Below are 25,529 nucleotides of genomic sequence, written 5' to 3'. Positions count from 1 at the left end.
ATGGGTTCCATCACATGGAAATCTTTTAGTACATCTGAAAAAAAAAAAAGAACTCTTGGAGAGAGTTACTAAGAGAATAAAGTCCCCAAACCCAACAAGGCAGAAAGGATCAGCTGATTCCTAAACAAATAGAACACCACCTAGATTTACACCTGAAACATCAGTCCTTGGCTGACACGGAGTGTGCACCAGCAAAGCCTGGGAACTCTTCCTGGATCCTCAGATCCAAAGTGCATTTCACTTCAACACCGTTGGAGGAGATTCTGCGATGTGCTGACTGCCGCTGCTCCCCAGCAGGTCACTTGGTGCCAAGAAGGAAAGGGATGTCACTGCTCAGCGCTGGGCCTGACCTGACGGTATCACAACAGAGTCTCTCTGGAGAAAATTCCAGAATTTCATCTTAATTCATTTACTTGTGCACACAGCCGGACCTGCCCTTTTCAGCTTCAGCAACAGTCCTCAAACCTCTGATTTTTTAAGATTCTTATACAAATTCACAATTAATAGAAAATACAATTTTATACCAGTCAGTGCATGAAGCACACTTCTGAGCACTAAGCTGAGGAGTCATGACTGATTTCTTTTCTCATCCTCATAAGTGTTAGTGTCACTTCTCTGATATTCTGATCAATCGATACCAATTTACTAGTTAATAGATCCATCTTCTTTTCCCAGTTCCTACGCAGGTTTCCCTTTCAATTTTTTCTTGAGAATGCATTGCCAGCAAAACCTTTTCAAGATTGCTCTCCTTATTTGCTTGATGAGGTTCTACAAATTAGACAAGGTTAGCACAGCACCAAGGAGAAAATAATCTTATGATTCTCAGCACTTGGACACTTTCCCCCCAAGACACATAAATGGGAGTTGGAAGACTGAGTTTCTCTCTAACATGGTTTCCATTTTTAACAAATCACCTTCCTTTTTAAAGCTTGTTAAAAAAAACCCCACCAAACATTGTACTAATGCCCCTAAATTGTTTTGTTTAATTAAACTATTTGAAGTTCCTGTTGTGACTAGATGTTGAATTGCTTTAATCTCCTTTTAAAATTAGCCTGTGTCAGTCTATATTGAATGAAGCCCACATATTTCAAACAAGGGCTAAACACTTCAAGAGCATCTACTGTGACCGAGTTAAAAAGACCAATGTGAATTCACTGCTTTACTGGTGAGAAAGATCCAGTATAGGCAGTGCAATGTGGGGTTTGTGTTCACTTCGAAAACCGCTTCAAGAGTGTAAGACGAGCAATGAAATTCTTTATGTTTGGTGGGTTTGTTTGTTTGGTTGTTTTGTTTGTTTGTTTGCCTAGAAGCATCAGTGCTGAGTACCATTGCTATAGCCCTTCACACTTATGCTGCCTGTAGCGACAAAAGCCATACTACAAATGCCTCAATTCCATGAACAAACTTCCATCACCTAGTTCAATTAAGGAACAGATTCAAAGAGCACTTTTCTGGCACTAAGTGACTCCTCAGTTAGGGGGCTCTGCCTGTAAGCAAAAGTTGACACCATCAGAGCCAGCCACACTTTTAAGCATAGTTCAGGGCCATGTGTAAAAATACAGAGGAGAACAACTTGAATTGTAGGTGATCTCTTTACCTCCTGTTCCTATAGGGCTCTGCACATAATACAAGAAACGAGCAGATTAATTTTTGAGTATTTCCTATCCTGCAGGGAATCCACAGGCGTTACATGTTGTGAACCATTTTTAAAGACATTCACTTTCTATGCACCTGTGACTAGGCTAACCAAACACACTAAAATTTAAAGGCCTTCCCTAAGCAAGCAAAACATTTTATTTAGAGAACAATTAACTGATTTCATTTCTCTCTTTATGATTGTCACATTAGAAAATATGTACTTGTACCAACATAAGCACATCCTACCTTTCAAAGCAGCTGTGAGACAGTAAGCACAGTTCGCATGGAAAACAGTAATTGTAAGTGCATAGAACTTAAACCAGTCATTTGTTAATTAGCATTTCAAGTAAGGAAGAACTTATTTGTAAAGGTTTACTTCATGCCTGCAGTGGTAAATAGATTCACAGAAAATTCCTCCTGTGCATTACAACACCAAAGCTCACAGCTGTGGAAAGGAATTATGTTAAGTGGGCAAATTAATATTTGCGTGCTCTTTCAACAATGTACGGACACCTGAAATGGAGGCATAATTGGTTTCTTTGTCCCCACCCTCCCTGTCTGTAGCAATGTTTTGTTTGTTTCATCTCATATTTTCCCTATATATTCCTCTAAAAACTGCCCTTGTTCATTATCTCCTTAAATAACCAGATCTGTCATGCTGACTACAGCTCTATCTCTAATCCCATTCAACTGCAGCCCCTCATCAGAGTGCAAGCACTTCAAAGATTAAAAGAAAATTGCTTCACTTCTTATTTCTTAACCACTAATATCCAGGAGGGTGACTTTTCATCCATTGGCAGACTCTCAGCAAAAAGGCAAGGGCATGAATAACTAATGACAAATATGTCCATGAAGATTCTCCTGTCTGTTTTGAAATGTCTTCCTTTGTTCACACAAACCAGTTGATGAGCAAACAAATGAACACAAAGGGAATTCATAAAACATACAGACAACTCAATGGCACTAAAACTTAAGATAAAAATATTTTTCTTTCAAAGTACAGTGCTGACTTTCCTGAAACCCTTCTCAGTACATCCAGAGACACAACCAAGCAGCAGTAGCAATGGGATAACTTAACATTTCCTCTCCTTTTTCCTCTACGTTTTTTGTTATCTTTCCTGCACTTGAGTCATCCAAGTGGAATGACAGCACACACCTCAGCCCTGTCACTGGAGATCTCGCAGCTCAGGGCATTAACAGATGGGCTCTAGGAAGCCTACCCACAGAGCTGTCTGATTGCTCTTCCTGTCCCTGAAAAGCTGCTGCCCCTCAGAGGGACACAGAGCAGAACCGGTGGGTATCCTTGAGCTGCTTCCCTGCTAAACCTGGCAAGTCACTTCAGCCCAGCTCCATCAAGGCTGGGCACAAAGCCACTGATTTTGTGCTGAAACAGCAGAGAAGGACATCGGCTTATCCACCATTCCAGTTGCTGCAGTGGGCAGGAAGAAATGGTTAGTGAGGAGAGAGGCTACACTGTCAATCACCACCACCTTCTGCAAGGAAAGGTGAATCTGCTGTAAGACAAAAACCAGCACTAGAATTGCTGCTCAAGTTCTAGATATTTATACACACTGGCTATGAAAGTCTGCACTGTTTTGTAGACAAAGACATTTTTCAAATCCCAGACAGCTCTTGGTAGGTAATTCATGAATATGGATATCAAATTAATCACACCCATTATTTGCAACAAACAGGCTCAGCTAGCGTTTTTTCAGTTCTCAGGTATGTTGACTGTCTTCCAGTCTTCTACTGATGTGGTCCTAGTACAGAACTTGCTTTCCTGTGCTAAGTCAAATTTGCACTGTAGGTGCTTGGCCACTAGAACATAAATTCAATGGACAGGCAAAACCTACTTTCTACTAGTGTCACAAAATGCCAAGTCACATACCAATGACTGCCTATGGTCACAACAGGCCATTTCTGCCACCATAATTCTGTGTAACTATGAACCCTTTCAGGATGACAGTCTTGCCCGTGGTAGCCAAAGTGGTTGAAAAGTAACAGAGGTATGTTTTCAGCCAACAATTTCCATGGTCTCCCATCCCTGATTGCTTCCAACAGGGGCTGTTCTTCCTCTCCATCTCTGTGGAGCACTTGACCACCTCTCCTTCATAACCCACAACACACACTGACTCATCAGCTGTACGACTGCGCTGTGGGAACATGGGCAGCTCCCACCACCTTCCAAATAGACAAGAGTCAGCACGGGATACCTTGGAAGGTCATGACTGGGAGAGCATGACAAGATGAAGAGGAGAATATTAAAATAACTAAGACTGAGAAAGTGAAGAGTTTAAAATACAGGTGCCTGACTTAGGAATGCCACTTTATTTAAAAGCTGAAGTTAAAATATTCTTAATTTTGCAGCCAAAGCTGGTAATGGCACAATACACACTCACCATGGAAAAAGCGTGTATTTTCAATAGCCTAATATTTTGACTTCTGGTTAGCACCTCCAGTGCCTGTGGAACAACCTGCATCATTCTTAGCAAGCTGAAGTTACAATACAATATATACACAGTAGGCTATTTTACAAAAGCCAATCTGCCATTTCGGTACTCTCTATATTCACTTGAGGTTGTAAATTAAAGGGCTTAATGCCCACCCTGCACCTGGCAATGTGCAGGGCCCCCAAACCTGCACCGACTCCTCCAGAAGTCCAAGGGTTCACGTAAACTCAGTGACAAGACCAAGCCTATAATGACAGAGACGGTTTGCTCCATTGTGAACTATGAGTTACCACTTTTTGCATCCTGAAAAACTCAGGCAGGAAATATAAATTTAAGTGACAGCACTGTAGCTAAATACAATTCACGTAGATTTTATCTACAGAGAACTATTTTGCAACATATGTTAAATTTGTTTTTAGACAGAGCTTAAAAGCCACAATAATATAACAGGTGTCAAAGTTTATGAAAACCCAGGAAACAGCTTTTATTTCTTTAGGAAATTGTACAAGCCTAAGATCCATGAGACGAATGAAAGCAAATAATTTGTTTACACAGGAAGTAAAATCCACGGTCTAAACACAACAGACAAACTTCATATCATCACTTATTCACTAGAAATCACTTCTGTTGTACAAGCTTCTCAAAAGAAAGAGTCTCTCGATTATCCAGTTAATGCTGTCCTGATGTTAGTCATATTAATTTCTGCTTCCCTTTGCTTTGTTGCATTTACCTAATGATGCTCAAAGCAGTTTGTAGCTTTATTTTCCCCACTGTAAAATTAAGCATACTAAGCATAAGCAAGCTTAATAACCTTACTTGAGAGAATCCACATGTTCCAACAGTTAAAACTACAGTTTTCACATGCTGCTTCCCACTACGCCGTCTCAGGCTGTGAAGCCAACCGAAGCCAACACTCGCGTTCTCCCAAACCCGACCTTTCATTAACCGCTGCTATTAAACACAATTACAGGAACGCATCTGATGGCTACAGGCAACCCAGCCCCACACCCCGAGGCTCCCGGGGGTCCCTCGTTCGCCGGCCCACGGCTCCGCCGCGCTGCTCCTCGGGCTTGCGGAGGCACCGTAACTTTTACGCGCCCACCGCGCCCCGCAGCCGCGGCCAGCACCGGGGGCTCCCCCGGGGACGCCTCACCCTCCCGCCACCCCGGGCGCGGGGCGGTGCGGCGGCCCCGGCCTGCGGCAGCGCTCCGGGCCGGCGCCCACGCCCAGGCGCTGCCGTGCGGCAGACAATGGGGGCCGGCAGCCCCTCGCCCGTCGGGCTGAAGCGGCGGGTACTCACCGAACAAGGTCAGAGCCATCGCGGCGGCGGGGCGGGCCCGGGGGGCGGCGGGGGCTGGGCGGGCGGCGCGGGGCGGGCATTGGCGCGGCAGCTCTCGCATCAGCGGCGGGGCGCGCCTGCAACACAAGTTGGGCGCGGGGCTGTCAGGGCGCCCCGCGGCACCGGCGGCCACTGCCACTTGCTGCCGCGGGGCGGAGCGGGGAGGCCGCAGCCCGCGGCGGAGGGGAGGGCAGGGCCCCGGGCAGGGTGGGGGGAGACGGCCAGAGACGCGCGGTAGCGGCGGGGAGCTCCCCGCTCCCGCTCCTCCCGCACCCCGCCCGCGCTCACGCTGCGGCCCGCCGCCTCGGGGAGCCATCTTGCGCCGCCACACGACCCGCCTTCCTCCCGCCGCAGCCGGCGGGACGGTTCCCATGGCAACGCGGCCGGCCCGCCGGGGCACAAAGGGACGCGCCGTCTCCTCATGTGGGGCGGTCGGCCCCTCCCGCGGCGGGCGAGCACGGCCGGCCGCCCTGGCCCCCATCACCTCACACGTACAAGGCACCGGCCGCGCCCGTCCCGTCCCTCGGACACCCGCCGGGGTCGGCCCGGACGGCTCGCTCCGCTGAGACCAGCCTCAAGGTACTGGGGAGCGGCCCCGGAGCGCCGGCCTGCGCCTCTTCAGCCGCGGCGGGGCTGCGCATACCTGGTGCGGGAGGAGAACCACCGGTCCCGGGAGAAACATGACTTTGTAAAGCGAGGTGAAAATTTCCGCTTGAATGCCAGCAAGCACAAAGAGAGCAAAACTGTGGGATTCCCCTCAAAACGTTTCGGTATGAGAAATTTCAGCCAGTCCAGCTGCTGTTATATTTTTTGCTGGCCGGAACTGTAGATTTTGGAGCTAAAAGCAGTTGATTGAAAAAAACCCCAGCATCGTGCCTGGTGTAACTCATTTATACAATTTGCATTTTTAACCTGAAAACAGGTATTTGAAGCAGAGGTCATTTGCTACTCACCAGATCTTCCTCAGCATACACAGGCTAATCAGACCTGCCCTGTTTGGTGATACAGTAGTTTCTTGCAAGTATTGCTTTGCCTCTCAGATGCAAGCTGTGTGTGCCGAGAATTCAAATCCAGCCTGAGCGCGACTGACACAAATTGTTTACTCAGATTTAATCCATTACAGCTGTGCAAATTCACAGCCTTCAGCAGGAGCTTCAGAGACATGAGCTGGGGCAGGTGGATTGCGCAGGTGTTGTTCTGAGCGTCACACAGCCTGTCCCACCCGCACCTGGGACACCGCGGTGGCTCCCACAGCGGGTGGCAGGGGGAGGAATGTGTTCAGGATAAGGCTTTTGCCATAGGAGAGTCTGAAGGAGGAAAATCGTGCACACACAACGCATCTACAGCCACTGCACTTAATGGTTCCAGTTGTGTGAATACAGGTCAGGGTCAGCAAGAACATAAAATAAATTTCTTTGACCAAGGCAGCTAAAATCTAAAGATCCATCTGAAAAATGTGTGGTTTATGTATTTAGTTGCATATGGCTTTTCATACTCTGAATTCTCCCTAGTCTTTTTATAGAAAACAAAAGGGAAAGATCGTGTGGGAAAGTTTTCAGTATCTTTAAATCTTGTTTAATGCAACAAGAAAAACATGGGGGTTTGTTATGTCTGTCAAATATTTCAAAACATAGGGTTTCATGTTAATACATTTTGCTTATTGTGCAAAGTTAAAAAAATAAACATTTTATCCCAGAGTGATCATTTCCTCCATTTTATTCCTCCCCAAATGAATTCTAGCATGATGGACCTGATTTCACAAAACGTTTTCATTTTGCATGTATAAAGTGCAAAAGTTGATTGAGCGGCTAGACTCCTGAGAAATAATATTTTAATTGCAGGGCTAAAAGAAGTTGGAACTAGATGAAAAATGGTTTGAAAAAAAGCAACATAAGAAAATCTGAGTACATTGTTTGACCTTTGTGTGCACAGAGGGTTTTGCTTTGCTTTTTGGAAATAATTTGGATCTTCATACAGATTTTTTTTTTTCTCTCTTACATTTCCTGGAATCAAATCCCAAGCTTTCACTCCAATTTCCTTTGATTAAATAGCCAGCTTTTACTTTTCCACTACTCCAAAGCCTTTTTTGCTATCTACTGAGCTGCATGTGTACATTAGAAGTGTTTTCTGGTCCGGACAGAGTAACACTATTTTTCGTGATAGGCATTATCAATACTGGAGTTGTTAAGATCAGTCTGAATGGTTTGATTAGTCACTTCATTTCTCTCTTAATGCCTTTGCTGTTAATGCTGTTAGGGCTAAAACCTTGGGCAGCATGTTGGCCATTTCACAGCAAGTTACTAGAGTTGTATTTTACTGTGCCAGGAAGAGTTCTGCAGCTGATCTGAGCTATCAAAACAAATTGAGCTCAATCGTTGTTTCTGATTAGATTATTTGCTTGGTTTGGGAGGGTGTTTGTGGCCCAGGCTCCAGCAGCCTGCAGAGAGCAGCAGCAGTAGCTTTGGGAAGGTCTTCACGGAGGGTCCTCCTATCCAGAGCTCCTGACTTGCCCTCACAGGCGTGGGCACGAGAAAGGTGCTGGGGGCGGCAAGGAGAGGGGCCACACATGGTACGTACTGCCTTACCCAGTGGCTCCTCTGGCTTTGTGAGGGCTGGGAGCCTTGACACAGCAGGAAGAAATCAAAGCTGCAAATCAGAAAGAAAAAAGAAACAGCCCAAAGTTCTCTCAGCAAAGATCCCTTCCCCCACACCTGTGTTTTGATAGGACCTGAAGTCCTCATGGCACTTTCTGTTTAACAGCAGCGTGATCTTAAAATTACATAATGCCTTATCAGGTCAGCACATCTGAGCGCTCCAGCAATAACAATGATTTAACTGCAACTCTGGGAATTCCATTAGAAGGGAGCTGGAGCCTGTGGAGCACTGACCCCCCATCACCTTGCGCAGGGGAGAGGGGAGGAAAGGGGGTCTCTGCAGAGCAGGGCCAGGCTGGGGCGCTGGGCCAGCTGCTCCAGCGTGCATGTTTGCTCTTTTGCAGGGGAGAGCACAAAAGAGGACCCCATCTGCACAACTGAGGTCATTTGCCATTGATTTAAATGGCATCAAGGACGAGCTCGGTGCCTTGTTCCCCTGGCTCTTTAGCCCTTGAAAGGTCTTCCTTTTCAAAATTGGTCTATTAGCATCACATTCTGTAGAAAAAACATTATTATACTTGACACATGATAGCTGTGCTTTAAAAATAAAGTCTCCAGAAGATAAATACATATGTAAAATGCTATTTTCTGGCCTACTCATTGTCCTTCAGTTAGTTTCTTGCAGATGCTTTAAATACTAAAGCCAGTTATTACTGATTAATTCTTCATGTAAAATTTCATTTTGGAATTTTGGGGCTGGTTTCCTGTGGTTAGGTTATGGGGTTTTTTGTTTGTTGTTAGTTTTGTTTGGGGGATTTTTTTATGTGAGTGTGTGTATATGTTTTTTGTTTGTTTTGGTTTTTATTTTGGCCCCTCTCCTTTGCCCCCTCACTCTGGGTGCTGAGCACTGTGGGAGCAGTGGCTCATTTTCCACACTGGCCTTTCTTTGATCCATCACATTGTCTGAGGATGTGGTACAAAATTGCTTCTAATTACCTGACATTTATTCTTCAAACCTTAAATAATTCAGTAGTCATATATTGATAAATGAGATTTTTAAATTTATCGCTGACATTCTTAAAGATTTATGCACAACTGTAAAGAAAGGTTCCCAGCTAGTAAATAAAATTTGTGAAGAAAAACAAACAAAACACCACAAGCAAACAAAGAACCCCACAACAAACATAAATTAAAGCTGCCCTGTATTAATGGGAAGCAGTAAAAGTGAAGACATTCTAAGATGCTACCTGATGAGTAGGGGTAGCATCTTATCACAGTTAGTGTCTTCCTGCAACAGAGCCCTTTGACAGCAGGAAAGCAGCACTGGCAAAGCCTTGTCATGTGCAGGATTTAATTTCACTTCTAATGTGTAATTGCTGGGAGTTTGTGGGGCAGGCAGGGGGTGGGCGAGGGCTGCATTACTGAGCAGATTCACACTATTTGCAACAGAACATTTACTCCTTGCAAAACAGCAAGGCAGATTCCTACCACTTGTTCAGTAAGATAAATTCAATTTTTCTATCTAATTTAAGAGTCATCAATAAAAAGTTTGAAGACTTGACTAACAAACTGGCTAGTTAAAATTATTGTTCATATAGATCACAGCTATTTGAACATAACATCAAGCCTATCACAAAACCCAGAATTGTCATTGCACATTACCAGCTTTTGGATAATCTTTCTCCCTTTGATGAGAGAACTGTCATTTGAGCTCATCTTTTGGACACTACTGTTATTCATTATTAATAGCAAAGTCATTTAACCACAATGTCACCCAACACTGCATAGGGAGAGAGGGAGACAGAATCCCTGCAGCAAGTACAGCATCTATGAGCAGCCTTTGCAAACCAGACAAACCCAGTGTTTTACTGGAATTTGTGCCAGTCTGTAGGTTTTGGTGGTAATTTTTTTTTTTTTTTTTTTTCATTTATCTACAGGGTACAGAATAGCAAAGTAACAGTTCCTAGGAGGAACTTACACGTTGAGTTTGATGAGAATTGCCAAAGAATGTGAGATACGTGTAACATATCCACCGTACCTTCTGTTTTAAATCACAGCTACCCCGTTATAAACTCACATTTGGCATCTTATCCTGGTCATAGGAATTGCACTATATCCCAAAACAACTCAGAGCAGTTTAATACGCAGTAGGTGATGTACATCAGTGGAAGGAAATATGGGCTTAACGTGACTGCTTTGGGCTCTCCGGGACATGAAAAAATGTTTAACAGACAGACCTAACAAGGACAACCTTTAGAGCCCAATTTTTTTCTGGTTACACTAGAAGTGAATGCCACAAGATCTAAGGGGAAGCAGCACAGGAATACAATATTAAAATTAAACTAAAGCTGTTTGCTTAACATCTAAACAATTTGCTGGGTTTAGACATTGTGCCATTTTTGAATGAAACTGCATCAAAGGAAAAAAGCTTCATCTTGCCTATGTTTCCTGAGTAAAGTCCTTTCTAAAATGATTCCTCAGGACTTTACATTATGGCTCCCACTTAATTAGATTTCCAAGAAGCGCGCTTGAACATGATGAGAATTACACCATGAACAGGTACTATGGGTAGGATATAGTAGATATTATCTGTGTATCTTGGCAAAAATCATACTAACTTAATCTTTGATGTAATTTCCATTAAAAAGAAAACCTGCATCTGAATTACTCTTCACAGCCAGCTTTTCCCATGCCACAAATAAAACTAGCAGCACTTTGCAAGAGCATCCACCTTTGTCCCCCTCAGTAGCATCTCTGCTCTCACTCTGCTCACGTACATGGGCTGGAGAACAGAAAATTCTGGACTAGGTACCTGTGAGGCGCACCACCTGAATTAGCTGGCTACTTTCAGGTTTTCTGACAGGTATCCTGCCCTGTCTTTCATGTCAAGAACTGCCTCATTCCTATTTTCTTCCAAGCTTTCACCTTTATTATTTGTTTAATAAACCTTGAAGAGCTCCTCTAATACCTTCAAACACATTTACAGCCACTTCCAGCACTAGAGTTGTGTGGAGGAAGGGCAGTTCTTCCTGTCTCCCGCATGTCTAGGGATGGAGGCTGGAAAAGGATTAGAAAATGAAGTGTGCTACGTGGAAAGGGAAAATCCAGAGCTACCCAAATTCCTTTTATAATCACAATCACTTAAATTGCTGGATTTGACCACAACTGAGTGAGCCTTACCTTCCCCCAGCGTGTGAGCATGCAAACAAGGGGCTGGTCGCCCTCACGTTCACTGCGGCTTGTGGTTGCTCACCTTGTTGGGGTTTATGCTGACACTTGGAGCTTCCCTCTCACAACAGGTTCCCAGTGATGTTTGGAGCGAGAAGTATCAAGATAGGTGAGTGACTAACCTGTTTATAACCGTGAAAGGGCATTTTAATTTGCAGCTGATTTGAATAGACTTTAACACCGGAGTTTTTATGAGCTTTCTTATTGCTCATGTGCACACTTACTAGCATATTCCATCAGCACAGACTTCTAATGCGAGATCAGCTATTAATAAAATCATTAAAATATTAGGAAATTTCAACATTTCTTGCACTCTTGGCGAAATGTAAGAGCTACCTAGTCTAAGTTACGTTTTTAAGAGTCCTGTGTATGAAACACAATATGTTTTTGATTTCTTGTTTTATTGAGTGAAATGAGCAGGCTAATTAACGAAATTCCAGGAAGTTTCTGCTTTCTGTCTCCTAGGGACAAGCCTCAAGTGTCAAAGGAGATAATACTGATGGCTATAAAACATCTAAGTGTGTTTATACTGGCTATTAAATGCAGCTTACAGCTTCTATTTAACTTTCATAATATTTCCTTTTTATATCATGCTTAGAAATACATATTAAGGCATTAGTTGAAGTAGTGCCTGTATATATTTGAAAAAAAAATTGGAAATTGCAAGTAAAAAAACAGAAGGCAAGCCATTGGCAAAATAGTCTTAGGAATAAACCGTTACGAGCATAATTTCGTCTATAACCCCTATGAACTAAGAACAAGCTATTCAGCAAAAAAGATCTGCAAAGATACTTCTAGTCCCAACTTTCAAAATGTCGTTAACCCTGAGCAGATGATCTCCTACTTGAAGCCATAAGCTGTGCCACGGAATTGGCAGTGGTTCTTCATGCAATCCAGACTTGTAGATCCAGTGGATCCCCCTCTGGATCCACTAGACAGCTTTGAAGAATTGCTAAAGAAATTAAACCTTCTCACAAGCAACCTAAACCTGCAGTTCTGAAGTGCTACATGGAATGTACATGCTCTTAGTGTGATTATTTCATTTTCTAATACTAGAGTCCTTGAAGTGATTTATACATTCTTAGAGAAGCCAATGTACATGTTACTGAAGCCATTCAAAAGCAATTTTTTTTAAATTAGGCTATTAGTTATCCAGTGCAACTTGCTTCTCAGAGTTGCATCTTCCAGGATACGTAGGGTTCTTTGAAAGAATGTCCAAGTTTTAAGGCACTTGAAACATTTAAGGGTGTTTTAAAGCTCAATAATGTGCTTTATATGAACAGGGATGTATGGGCCTTGGTAAAGCAAACTGCCTCAAATTTTAAGTTTAGAAAATGGACTGTATGAAAAAGAAGTGAACCTTGTGTATGTCTGTAGAGCAGGAAATTCTCAAAACATCTCCAATCTAGCTATCAAGTGCTTCTCTAAAATGAACTTTAATGACCTGAAGATGCTGCTATTAATATGTCCAAGTTTTAAAGTGTTGAGATAGCAGAAGCACTGGATAACTACTTTGCAGCTCAATGAATCTCTGAGAGTGGTGTGTTTTCTTCAACCAGGAATACTTTTGGAAGACAATATAAAACCTTCCAAAGCAAGGAAGGAAGCAGACGCACTCGTGGGACCTCTCCGCTTCACTGCGCTCAGTGCAGCTGATGCTGCAAGCAGGCAGGTCATGGCACAGGGTGCAAAAAGCAGCACAGAATAATGTTGGAAATATCTTTGAAGACCAGCATTAGCTTTTCAGGATCGCAGAAAGATGACATTAACCAAAGCAACTTCAAAGAGCTGAAGGAGATTAAAGTTTTTCTTCTTAATGATTCTGAAGTGTCATTGAAGGGATCAATAGCTTTTCCTGTTAAATGAGCTGTTTAAATCAAGTATTCCTGGAGAGGAGATAAACCAATCCTAGAAGTAGTAGTGGGATTTAATTAGGATTTGAGATTTTCACTATTCATTAATTGATCTGTCAGTCTCACAATAGTTTTAGTGAACTGTAAATTTACAACAATAAGATTCCTCATGAAAGGACAAAATTATTTGATCCCTTCTGAGCCCTTTAATCTGTGCCAAAAAGCATAATCTATTATGTGATCCCCACAGAGAGATTTCTCATTTCTGTACCTGATCTCACTGTTTTTTCTTGGGGAGGGAGGAAAGGGAAAGGGAAGAAGAAAGTGGTATTTCCCCTTTCTTTAATAGTAAAATCATTACATCCCATGGTTGTGCACATTTTCCTTATTGTTAACCAAGACATGTGGAAAGCCTCTCAACAAAGCAAAACTAAATTATCAGATATCCAGGTCCTAAATTGACAATGCCAGAGACAATTACTAAGACTTGGCAACTTTTCAGCTGTGCATGCAGCAGTTTAATTTTAAACAAAATCAGAGATCACACAACTGATCTCGCAGTCTGACTTGCACATCATCACACCAACCTCAGACCTGGAATTCAACTTCGTGCATTCAATTACAAGCTCATGAGATCTCAAATCAAACATATATATATGAAATTAATTCCCGGTTTAATCCTTCCAAAATTCGGTTCCTTTGAAGGAATGAAAAAATGTTGTCTCGGCACTATATATGGATTCACTTACATTTGTATTTAGCTTGATAACTTATTTAGCTTGATTTAGCCTGATAACTTCAGAAAACATAGATGCAAAGTTCAGATGGATCGTTACTAATCTGATTGTTTTCACTATTCTTTTCCCTCTATTTCAAGGTTTGATGGTATGGCCATTTGCTTTTAAGATCTATTTTATTTCCTGTGCATGCAACAAAACACCTTCCTCCTGCCTGTGAACAATCTTATCCCCTTCAAAGCATCCTACTGCTCTGAAAACTTGCAAGTGAAGGGCAGATGCAGCCACACCACCTGTAACACCACAGTTGTTACTCAGAGGAAGCCACTATTCTAGCTTTAAGAAATTTTCCCAGATCTAGGGATTTCCTCATGTATTTTTAGGTACAACAAACAAGACAAGTTTCTTGATGCTTTTAAGGCTGCACTTGCTGACACTCCCCAAAGTCTTCCTGCTCTGCCTACCAAAACGTGCTTCTGTGGCAATTTGCCCCCACCTAATCCAGTGCTGCTCCACTCCCGTTCCTGCTCCCTTCTCTTATATTTGCCGCTGTGTCAACCGTTGCCGATGCCACGGCCTGGGCAGGTGACAGCAGCATCCCAGAGGGCCAGGTGAGGGCACGAGTGCCGGTGTTGGCGTCACAGCAAGGGCTGTGAGCTCACAGCAGTGTGACCTTGCGGGTGACTCTCAGTGAGCTGTACTGACAGTGCCCTTGCTCATCAGACTCTTCAGCTGGCTGCAGTTTACTTCAAATATCATACAAACCGAGAATCAAAATGAAGGATTTCTTTATCCATCTACAAACTCCTTCACAGCCCATTGAACCGATGTCATGCCATCTTCATTGACTTCTACCATGACAAGAACAGGGCAGACTAGATTTCTGCACCAGCCTACAGAATGCCTTTGAGACCCTCAGCCTAATTCCAGCCCTGGTGACTGCTACTGTGAGCATCCTGCAGTGGAACAGGATAACCCAGAGCAGAAGATGGAGAAATTCAAATAATGCATGGAAAAAGAGACCATAAACAACAACAACACCCCTATCACAGCAGAGTGCAAAACCATAGAAAGATTACATTGATGAATGCTTTAAAATATAGTCTCAGTGCATTTTTTTTAAATTGTTTGGTTTTGCTGTGCAAGCAAAGCCTGTAGTTTCAATTCTAGAAGCTGGTTTATGGCAGTCACTTGTTCAAGAGTCCATCATAGAGGCCAAATTTTAATTTTGATATTTTTTAAAAGCCTACATTCTTCTCTAAGGAGTTGAGCAGGCACACTGTGCTACGAAGAGGCTTGTTTCATTCCCTGTCATTTCCCCAGAAGAGCAGAGGGAATGGTTTCCCCTTATCTCCTTGGAGAATGACGAACAAGGAGACAGATGAAGAGTCAGTGAAACAGAGGTGCCTTTCAGCTTCTCTTCATACAGCACCAGCCAAATGAATATTTTTTGTGTTTCATTACCAAGTATCGGAAGGTGAAGCGTGCCAGCTTGGTGTGACAGTTTATCGACCCCTTGGCAGGGTCCGAGTCCCCTCCCTGCCCGCGGCAGCAGCCCTGGGGCATGCGGCGCAGCATCCCAGCCCTGGCAGCCGGCGAGCGGGGACGCTGGTCCCAGCCTCTGTCCTCCTCTCTCAAGAGCTTGATGCACTGTAACATGTAGAATATCAAGGGGGGAAAAAAACCCAACAACTTTGTGACAATATCAAGAATGTATCTGGTTCAAAATATGTCGCGGTTACCACTAGATGGCATTTTGTTCCTGAGAAATTAGAAGCTCCCAGGTTTCAAATTACTTGTTACAGACGGCAGGAAACAGTAGGAAATGGAATTACTTACCTCATTTGGTTAATAATTTATTATCCATTGTCTTGTAGAAGCAAGACATCACAAACATAAGAGCCTTTTTCTTGTAAATTTTAAAATGTCTTTTATTTAGGTATAGCTTGTGACTGTTCTTCAGCCCTCTGCTCAGAAGGCAGAGCCTTTTGCTGTAGTCAGCACTTATCAAAAATATTTTCCACATTTTTAAATGAAAGACAAATGTAGGCCAATGCACAGACTTTGAGGATGCCATGGAAATCTGCCAGAAATGCCTTGCTCCAGTAACTGTACACAGCTTTTCCTGTGTTATTTTTGGATAAGCCCTTAATACAGATTTCAATACAAAAAATAATTCCCATTCATTAACAGAGCAGTCACAATTTGATGATTATGAAAAAATAATTTCGTAGTATTCACTTATTAATATTATACTTCGTGCCAGTTCATTTTAATTTCAGCTTGTGAGGCACTAGATGACATTTCCATTCATAATATTTTCAGGGTACAATGTATCATACCCAGAAGTGCAATGAAGTTCTGCTGGGAACATCCAGGGGTGACATGTAGGTGACTTGTTTCATGTCCATAAGCCTCTCAATACCCGATTAAAACCAAACGAGGATTTCCCTCACTCTGCAGCAAAACAGAAGATTGAGGAGTGAACTAATAACTTTTTCCTTAAAAGAGACTAGAGCACAGCTAACTCTTACTGAAAGTCGAAGCACCTTCAATAAATGTACTTAATTTTGCATGTATGCAAAAATACAATATTACGAGGATATTTTGGTCAGGTCATCATAAGTACTACTGCTCTGAGCATATAGAAGCCTGTTTAACAGGTCATCACAGAGAAATTCAGCAATTAGAATATAGATATGCCTTTAATTTCCACACAGATTCTGAAAGAAAAAACAATCAACAACCCCCAGAACAGAACCCAAAAGATACTCCAAGTAGGCTCTTTGAAAAATGATATTTTTGTGTGTGTGGTCTGAAACTGCATAGCAGCACGCCTCAGAAATGTTTCACTTTCACACATTCTTTAACGTACGCTGGCTGTAGCTGGAGCCCAGGGCTCACACCGAGGTCTCTGGCTGTTGACGGGTCTGAGCTGGGCGGGCGGCAGCCGCAGTAACCGCTGCCAGCCGCAGGCCAGGCCCGCGTGGACCAACTATCAAAATCTTTCAGGGTGGAGGCTTATGGCAGCATTCAAATAACCCATAAACACTAATGTCATTGATTTCTGAGCACTTGAAGAGTAGAATTGAGAAAACTTTCAGGAAAAAAAGCTTCTCTGCTTATACTAAGCTACTGTAAGGCTCGAGGTATGACAGTGACTTCTGAGACATAACTGCGGGACTAAGAAAGAAATGCAATATTGATTTAAAAGGAAAAAAAATATAATTGCTGGCTCACGATCCAGAGAATGTCTGTGCATCGCTCACATTTTCTCTAAATTATGTTTAGTGACAGAAACACTGATGGTGGCTAGCAGCTTGCTCTCATACTTGCTCAGGAAAGCCTCATTAGAGAAGGAATCTAACTTCACTAGGGTGAAATTAATCCTCACCTCTTCATAAAACAGGCACAGGTTTATTTGAAATTGTCATTGTAGAAAAACTGGTTTGGTTTAAATCAAATATTTTAAGAACCGCTATACTGTAAAATTTTAAGTGGCTTTGTATTGGTTTAGTGAGTATACATATGCCTTTTTTTTTTTTTTTTAATTTAGCTTAATGCTGTTCTCCAGCAACATGAGTTGGACTGAAAAAATCAATAGCCATGTCAAAATAAAACTTCAGCATCTCTAAAAGTTCGTGATTATAAGAATTTAACTCCGCCGAAGTGGTGACATTTTCTTAAGTAGACAAGACCCATGGGGTTTTATGCACCCTCAGGAACATGTCTGGGTGCCTGGCACGTGATAAAGGACAGTTACATTCTGTGGGGGTGTCTGCCCTTATCTGAGAAGTGAAAACAACAACAAAGTCTGAACTAGGTGTGAAATTACAAGAGCAGGTAAAGATCATGCATTGCTTTCCTGAAAGAGAATGACTTTGTCAGACCTTTGGAACAAGCAAAAGGCCAGAGCTTCTAACAAACTGGTACTTACGATTAAAGGGACCATAGAAGGGAAGCATCTAAGTCAGTATAATGCATTCCCATCTCAAGGAAACAAATGCTGTGCCATATGACAGGCAAAAGTGACAAACAGAACTGTGCTGACGACTCAGAACCAATATTGCAGCCGGGTGACAGCGGGAAGCGGAGCTCTAAGGCCTGTGGCCACCCTGCACAGCACGGGAGAGTGCTCCGGAATTCATACAGGAAGAAAACATTAAGTCCTGATAGAATCAGACCTCTAAAAGATTTGGGTGAACTGGCAGAGACAGCATAAAGAAATCTCTTATATATTCGCACATATGCAAAAGTCATAAATAGTGAATTTACTAGCTTGAGATTCATTAACTATTGAACAAAATTATCAAGTGTTCAAAACATTCCTCTCTTCCAGTGGAATATACAGCATCTGTTCAGCATTTACAAGGATTATTTATTTTTTTCAGCAAAAATCATTAGCCCTTTGAAGAAATTCTGCTGGAAGAGAGGACAGAAAATAAGAAAATGGAAATATTTGCCCTTAACTTGTTTTGAAATCATAACCACGCTGACTATAAAGTTCATTGGCATTTTATAGACAACTGGAATGACTGTACTATACATTATATGGCCTTTAAGAGTATCTTTTGCAATATACAGTGATGAATAACAGGATGTTTACACTACTTACCTCAAGTGAGATCAAAACATTTCTAACATCCCTGTAAACATTTTGAAGAAATAGATCATCACAAAACACATCTTCATGTCAGTAAAAAGGGCTGGAATGAGTGAGGCATGAAACATGGCACCTTCTTGTTCAGAGGAAATAGTGAGCAAATGATACAGACTGTTTTTGTCTCCATTTTGTTTTCTCAGTTTATCCAGAAAGGCAATCTATTTTGTTTGTTGCTGAAGCAGGGTGCTCGTACTCTCTTTGTCTCCCTTTTCCCCTATTAGGTTCTTAGATGTAGGATATGGATGTAATTTCCCATTTTATTTTTAAACATAAGTTAGTAGGCTTTTTGAAATCACTGAGTTTCTAAAATGCATTAGTCTAGTGATTTACCAAGGACAGTATTTTTAACTTCTGTAATGGCCTAGAACAAGTAATTCAGCTAAAGGGAGAGAAATACTATTTATGTAATATGCCAATACCAGCTTGCAGGGAAACAAGAGCAGGGACTTTTTAGGCAGTGGGGAAAAAAAAAATAGACCTTAACTTTTGTCTTACAGGTAGCTAAATACACCCTCAGACTTGCATTCATTGCACTCAATCCACCTGAGGACAGAGGGTGTTAAATGGAATTGCTATAGCTCTTGTTTGTACTCTGATGTTTTAAGCTGGCCCCAGGCAGGAGCTGGGCAAGGAAAACCGCTGCCTGCCCTGCTGTTCTCTGCAGGTCTCTGTGTGACAGCAGCGCGCCTGTTCCTGAAGCTCATCTGCCCAGTGCGGCACCGACACATCTCCCCGGGCTGCGGAGTCATGTCCTTTCGACTCCGAATTGTAAGCTGCAGAATCACCGGGCCCTGCTGTCCAAAGGAATTACAAATACTGCTCACTCCCTGCTCTGTTTCCAATACTGGTATTAAAACCAACCAACCAAACAAGCACTCCTAGAAGCATGACTCCTTTTCTATGCTTTAAGCTGGTTTGTATCTTTTATGCTTGTTACCATTTCCAATCAGCCTATGCAGCTTATGCTCCTGTCTCTTTACCTATGGATTAAAAATAATAAATTTGCTTGCATCATGATTCCACAGCATGTTTCTGGTTAAGTATTCATTCCCATAATAAATTCTGTTACAGGTAGCTTATTTAAAATGTAAGAACCTTCTCTCTCCTCCTCCCCCTTCTTCCCCAAAAATGAATGGGAAAAAAGTGCTTGGAACAACATACATCATCATTATAAAAACAGTAATAGAAAAGGGATAGAGATTTTGAGCAAGGTTTAAAATAAAATCATTACACAAATTGGATCAAGTTTGTGTGTCTTGTTATTCCATTGACAGCCATGTAATTAGATCATAACTAACCCCACACCTAGGAAATTAGAAACCGTTTTTGAACATAGTTGCACTTCACACAATCGTGAAGCCACCAGCACACAACCTGCTCTCACGAGCTGCGCAGAGCATCTGTTGTGACAGTTTTGGAACACTAAGAATCCCATGCTGGGGCTTCAAGACATCTTTCCAGAACTAACCATGTAGTTTGCAATATATCTTGTTCTAGGAAGATGTCAAGATTTCACAAGCTTCTGCTATTTTAGTTGAAGACAAGATATACAGCGTGCAGAAATTCCTTTCCCCATTGCTAACTTCTTGAAATGAAAGTTTGCTATACAGTTAAGACAACCAAGGAGGAAGCAACGTGCAAAAAGAAGAAATTCCACACTGAATATATAAGCTCATCTCAAAGAATTAAATAAATATTTTAAAAGAAAGTGAAGAACGAGAAAGGTCATGATCTTAAAGTCTGTGAAGAAAAAAATAATATTAAAACCTTTTACTATTAAAGAATATAAAACTGAAAATCCAAATTATTTTTGTGATAGTGTCATCTGGGCCTACCCTGCACAGTGGGTAGACATGGGTTAAATCAATCACACCTGTATTACTGTTGATACAATGGTTAAAAATAAATGTAAAGACTACTGTAAGGTAATCTTACACTTGCTGCTCTGCAATGTAACTGAGTGCAGTTCAAATTATTTCTCTACTGAGGGAAGCAACAGGCAGCATATAAATGCAACCAACCTTCATTAGCCACATTGCCATGAGTATATTAATCATGTCAAGAAGCATTGCTGAAGTTTCCTTCAGTGCAATTTAACATACCTTACTTTATTAGGACGCACTTAATTTCACTATGTTTTCTACTCATTATCATTTATGATGACCAATTAAAATGTTTGTGTCTGTCTCTAAGCAAATTACTTCTGTAACTCTGGTAGCTGAAATCACCACTCACCCAACACTTCTGTCATCTCGTTCTATCAGTGTAATACCTTTCTTTGCCTGGCCTCCATTAGCATTTTTAAGAGAAAAAAGCTTGCTTGGATTGGATAGTTAGGTACAAAACCAGGTGTTTTTACAGCACAGACAATTAAAAAGAGTGTTGGTTCTTCCCCCACATTGCCCTGTTATACAGCCTTCCCGATTTTTGCCTTGGAGTGACAAGTGTAACTCTTATAGTCAGAAAAAGCAACAGAGGCCTTGGGCCTTATTCTCAGATTGGGCTCAAAGTCATGTGCAGTTTAAATTTAACTTTCTTTGGTCAACACATGTAATATGTGCAAGTACAGAGTAACTTTACCTTTCTTTTTCCCCTTCAAAGCCTCCATTTCAGAGTTCTGTCAAGATGTAAAAGGATGTGCCAACACCATATTCTCCCACATTCATGAATAGGCCCAAGCCACTTTTAGTATTCTAAAAATCAAGCATGAGGGCATGATCTATCCTCAACCTCTCACACTGAAATTGTGAGCATGTCATGCGACTACAGCTGTTATTTGCTTGCTTCATGTACATTAAGATACCTGCAAGTTAGCTGGCAGTCCCGGTGACACACAAGTCTCTTGCTGTGGAACCCAGGGCAACCAGAAATGGCTGCGCAACATCAGGGATCCCCACGCTCCAGGTACAAACCCCTTTGCACATCGCCTCAGGCTCCTGGAACTCAAGACACAAGGCGAACTCATCAGAAGCTGCTGGAACTCCATTGCAGAGCAATGGAATTCAGCTTATTTTCTAAGGAACACGTGTTCTCCTTTACATAACGTTACTTGACATTATAGTAATGACTTCCAGAAAAATGCTGATAATTGCAAGGAGGAAGAAAGAAGTCTGAAGACAGTGCCGCCTTTTAGAACAATTATAATTTCATTAAAATAGGAACATAACTTAAAGATAGATTTTATTCTCTTTGATGATTTACTCATGCAAACTGCACAGAGAAGAAAACAGTACAGTTTGTGAAACATGTCCAATGTAAAGACCCCAAATGCTCAGTACAGAAGTAGTGTGACATACGCCTCAAAACGGAATCTGTGGTAGTACAACTAATAACTTTTCACTATTTGCTGAACACAGATTTTTATGGTTCTTTTTCCAGCCCCACTGTTAAAGTCATTAACTGTTTACACATCTCCTATACACTTATGTAGACTTATTTTACAAGCGCGACAGTTTTGTTATAAAAAAACTCCACTTATATAAATATGATTTAAAAGCCTTTGTGTTTAGGAGAGCAAATTATAGTATAATAAATGAGGCCTTATCTAGTCCACCAAAACTACAATGAAAAGTGACTGTATAGCTTTCTTGCAGAATTCACATTTTGTGCCTTTGCAATTAGTTTCCTTCTCACAAGAGGTCCATTGTGTTTCACCACCCTGGAAACGTTCAATAGCTGTTACAGCCTTTTACCTTGACATTGGGAAAGTAAGACTTTTAAACACATGAGGTTATCAACTCAACTTTCTTAGTTTTAAAATACAAAATATTTAGAATCCCTATTACTTTCATGCTTAAAGGCCTGCAATGATACATATATGACTTAAATACTTCTTTGTCCAGTTTTCATTATAGTACGGTTGTATATATATTGTAGAACTTACGATTTTCCTGTGGATCAATTACATTTTTAGATTTAAAATGGAATCAAATAGAAACTTGATGGCACTGACACTTAAAAACACAGAGTATAGTGTGGAGAAGGAAGAGCAAATGAACGACACAACCCATTATAAATGCATTAAATCTTTGTTATATACATAATGGAATCCTGCTTTACTGCCAGTTGCTACTATGCATCTGTTTTTGCTATTATACAAAGTTTTCTGACCTGAAAGCACACATCTACTTTTTTTAAACAACTTAATCTATTGTAAAATATTGTACTGTATTTTGAACATGAGTACAGAATCAAAATAGAATGGCACATTTAAAAAACTCAATATCCTACAGATGATTGGATAATGAGAAAAAGTGTACCTACAATCATCTCATCAGAAACAAACTACATCATGGAATGTTAGTTATCCAAGTTCGCACAGTAAATAACATTTTAAAACTGCAATCGCCTATCAGCCAGCATCACATTGAAGGCATCTTTAAACATTCAAGCAAAAGACTGCTGGCATTAACTACTGAACCATTCTCACGCACACACCACACACACCACATTATAATTACATTGTTTCCAAGATACGGTAGATACTGATTTTTTTTTTTTCCACAAGAAAGGTATCAAAATTTTTGCTACTAAAAGATGACAGTGCTTACACAAGAATTAAGTACAAGTTAGCTTGCAAATACAAGACAATGACAAAAAAAAAGTCTGGAGTTGTCTGAAGAAGGATTTTAGGCTTTTCTGGCATCCAAACCCACAAGTAAACTCCTTAGTCTGTGACTCAAAAATCCACAAAATATCAACCTACTTTGGAATACTAAGTATCCCATACATGACAACCCTGTATTTTACAATACACTTACTGTTTTCAGCCTAGCAACAAAGGGTAGTTATAGATACCTATTCTGACTGGAGAAATAAAGCTCTCCTCCCCCCAGAATGAAAGTGTTGGAGGGTGGGAAAAAAAACACCTGACATCAATTTAAAACTTAAAAAAATTCAAATCTATTTAGTAATGATCCTCATCTAGGAAAGGTATGTGCATAAGAGTACTGTATCTCATATACTGTACTGGCCCTATTAAACAAATTAAAACGCCAACCAAAATGCTATACATAAGACGACCCAAATGTTTTTCTTCCAATGTTCTTCCTCTCATAATGTGCAAAACAACAAAAAGGCAAAAAGACCAAAAGCAAATTTACTGTTACTGTCTTTCTCTTGCCTAGTGCTTTATGACCTTGCCAATGTTACAAAGTCAATAGGGACTATGCAGAACTTTGGTATAAAAATGTCACATAATATTACTATCACAGTCTTGGGGATGACCTTTAGTAATTCACCCCAATGTTTGTTGAAATAATACCAAATTAAAAATGAAATAAACCACATTGTACTGTACACACACTTTACACATTAAGCACAAAAAATAACTAGGAAAACTAATACTTAAAAAAAAAAAAAGTCTTTTGCAAAAAGACTAGAACTGGTGTTCTGTCTCACCTTCAACTGCCAATCGTTAAAGCCAAATTTAAGTTGGATTTTTAAAAATGAGTAATTTTAAGCTACAATTTCTCCTAGGTGGAGACTGGTGTTTTCTTGAATTCCCTTTAAAGTCACAAAGGTGTATCTAAGAAACTGCTGCAACGCAAGTTTTTAATCAACTTCCAGAAGGCTGGGCCTGGGCGGGAGGCGCCACGACGATCTGGGACAGCACGGGCTCCGAGCTCTGGTCCGCCAGCTGCGTCAGAACCGAGGTGGCCACGGCTTCGGCCTTGGAGGTGGAGCTGACGCCGTTGGACGTGCTGACAGAACTGTGCTGAATCGCTTCCGTGTGGGGACTGCTGGGCACCGATATGTCTTCCGAACTGTCATCTTTATCTGCCGCTGAAGAAGAAAAATTCCTTTATTATTTTTTTTTTCCCCGGAATGCACACCACCATGTCCAAGGTAACGGCAGTCATACCTTAAATGATTAAAATTCATGGTGTAACACAGCACAAATTGCAATACAATCTTATTTTCATTTTTTAAAGAAAATACTACTTCGTAAACAAAAAATATGGACTGCAGTATCTGCTGGGGATCACACCTAATTCTAATGATGAATGCTCATGTCAATAAGCAATATTTACAGATTAAAAATGCTGCCAGATCTCCTAGTGCTATAGGAATTTGCTATGTATTTTTAACATATGCTATTTACTGAGTTTGCTTGGTAATCACGTAATTCTGCATTCAGTAATTAGTATTTGTGATCAGGAATACGATATCTGAAAAATTATTATTTACAATACTTCCACAAGTTTTCAACCCATGTTCTTTTAACAGAGTGAAGTTCAGTAATTTCCTTAGTATATAAGCGCCTCTCAATAAGATTTAAAATTGTTAAAACTGATTTTAAAAAAAAATAAATTCAAGAATACTTCAGGTGTTCTCCACAGAACTAAAGTGAATTAGCCACACAGTTGCATTATTTTTTCCTCACAGAGGGTAAACAGATTGAAAAGTAATTATCTTTGTCCAACACTAGAATTTACAAAATGAGTAGGATTTAAAATGTCTTTCTTGCACAGACATCCTAGTCATGCTAAAATCATCCTTTTTTTCCAGAGCTGCAAAAGTTAGTTAAAGTCTTATGTAAACACTGTCAAGCAAAAAGCTAAGTTAAAGACTAAAAAAAAGAAATCCAAAAACAAACCCCAAAACTGAACAGACAAAAACAAACAAGAAAAACACGACAAAAAAGAAAATAAGCCTATTATTTTTCAGTCAAAAGTATGAACACCAAATTTAACTATAACTTTTTTGTACCACTTAGTGCTTTCAAGTATTTTTAACAAGTCAACTTAAACCCAGTATACAGATGGAACACTGGAAGTCTCTTTTAAGACACTGCTGACTACTATATAACATAACCATGCAGAAAGATACACACAAACAGAGCCAGAAGCAGCATGAACTATGGCATGTGACACAGCAATGGAACCGAGCTCAATTTTTTCTAGCCTTGCCTTTGCAATCCCTGTCACATTTGCTTGACCTACAAATTCAACATCTACCCAGGGGAAGAGAAGGAAGGGGAAGGGATGACCCCAACGCTAAAAGATGAACAACACTGTGATACCAC

General features: G+C 41.1%; 2 protein-coding genes across 10 annotated transcripts in view; both read right to left on the bottom strand.

Moving 5' to 3' along the window:
- Positions 1 to 5,814, bottom strand: part of CHN1 (chimerin 1) — a 101,062-nt gene extending 95,248 nt beyond the window's left edge. The window contains exons 1-2 of one of the 4 annotated variants that reach the window (XM_082057081.1): positions 5,716 to 5,814; positions 5,389 to 5,504 (exon numbers count right to left, since the gene is read on the bottom strand). In XM_082057081.1, coding sequence (XP_081913207.1) covers positions 5,389 to 5,488 — 100 coding nt within the window. In that variant the 5' untranslated portion in view covers positions 5,489 to 5,504; positions 5,716 to 5,814. Of the gene's footprint in view, positions 1 to 4,899; positions 5,297 to 5,388; positions 5,675 to 5,715 lie in introns of those variants that run through there. The other 3 variants (XM_082057085.1, XM_082057082.1, XM_082057083.1) reach the window with 3 other exon arrangements.
- Positions 5,815 to 21,625: 15,811 nt separating this feature from the next.
- The window catches only part of ATF2 (activating transcription factor 2), a 44,801-nt gene continuing 40,897 nt past the window's right edge, over positions 21,626 to 25,529 (bottom strand). For all 6 annotated transcript variants that reach the window (XM_082057343.1, XM_082057348.1, XM_082057345.1 and 3 more), the window contains one exon: positions 21,626 to 24,286. In XM_082057343.1, coding sequence (XP_081913469.1) covers positions 24,060 to 24,286 — 227 coding nt within the window. In that variant the 3' untranslated portion in view covers positions 21,626 to 24,059. The remainder of the gene's footprint in view (positions 24,287 to 25,529) is intronic.

This window comes from Streptopelia decaocto, assembly GCF_964273445.1.
Source record: "Streptopelia decaocto genome assembly, chromosome: 6".
Taxonomy (NCBI): Eukaryota; Metazoa; Chordata; class Aves; order Columbiformes; family Columbidae; genus Streptopelia; species Streptopelia decaocto.
The sequence above is the reverse complement of the archived record's forward strand: the minus strand, read 5'-3'. Positions and strand labels throughout refer to the sequence as shown.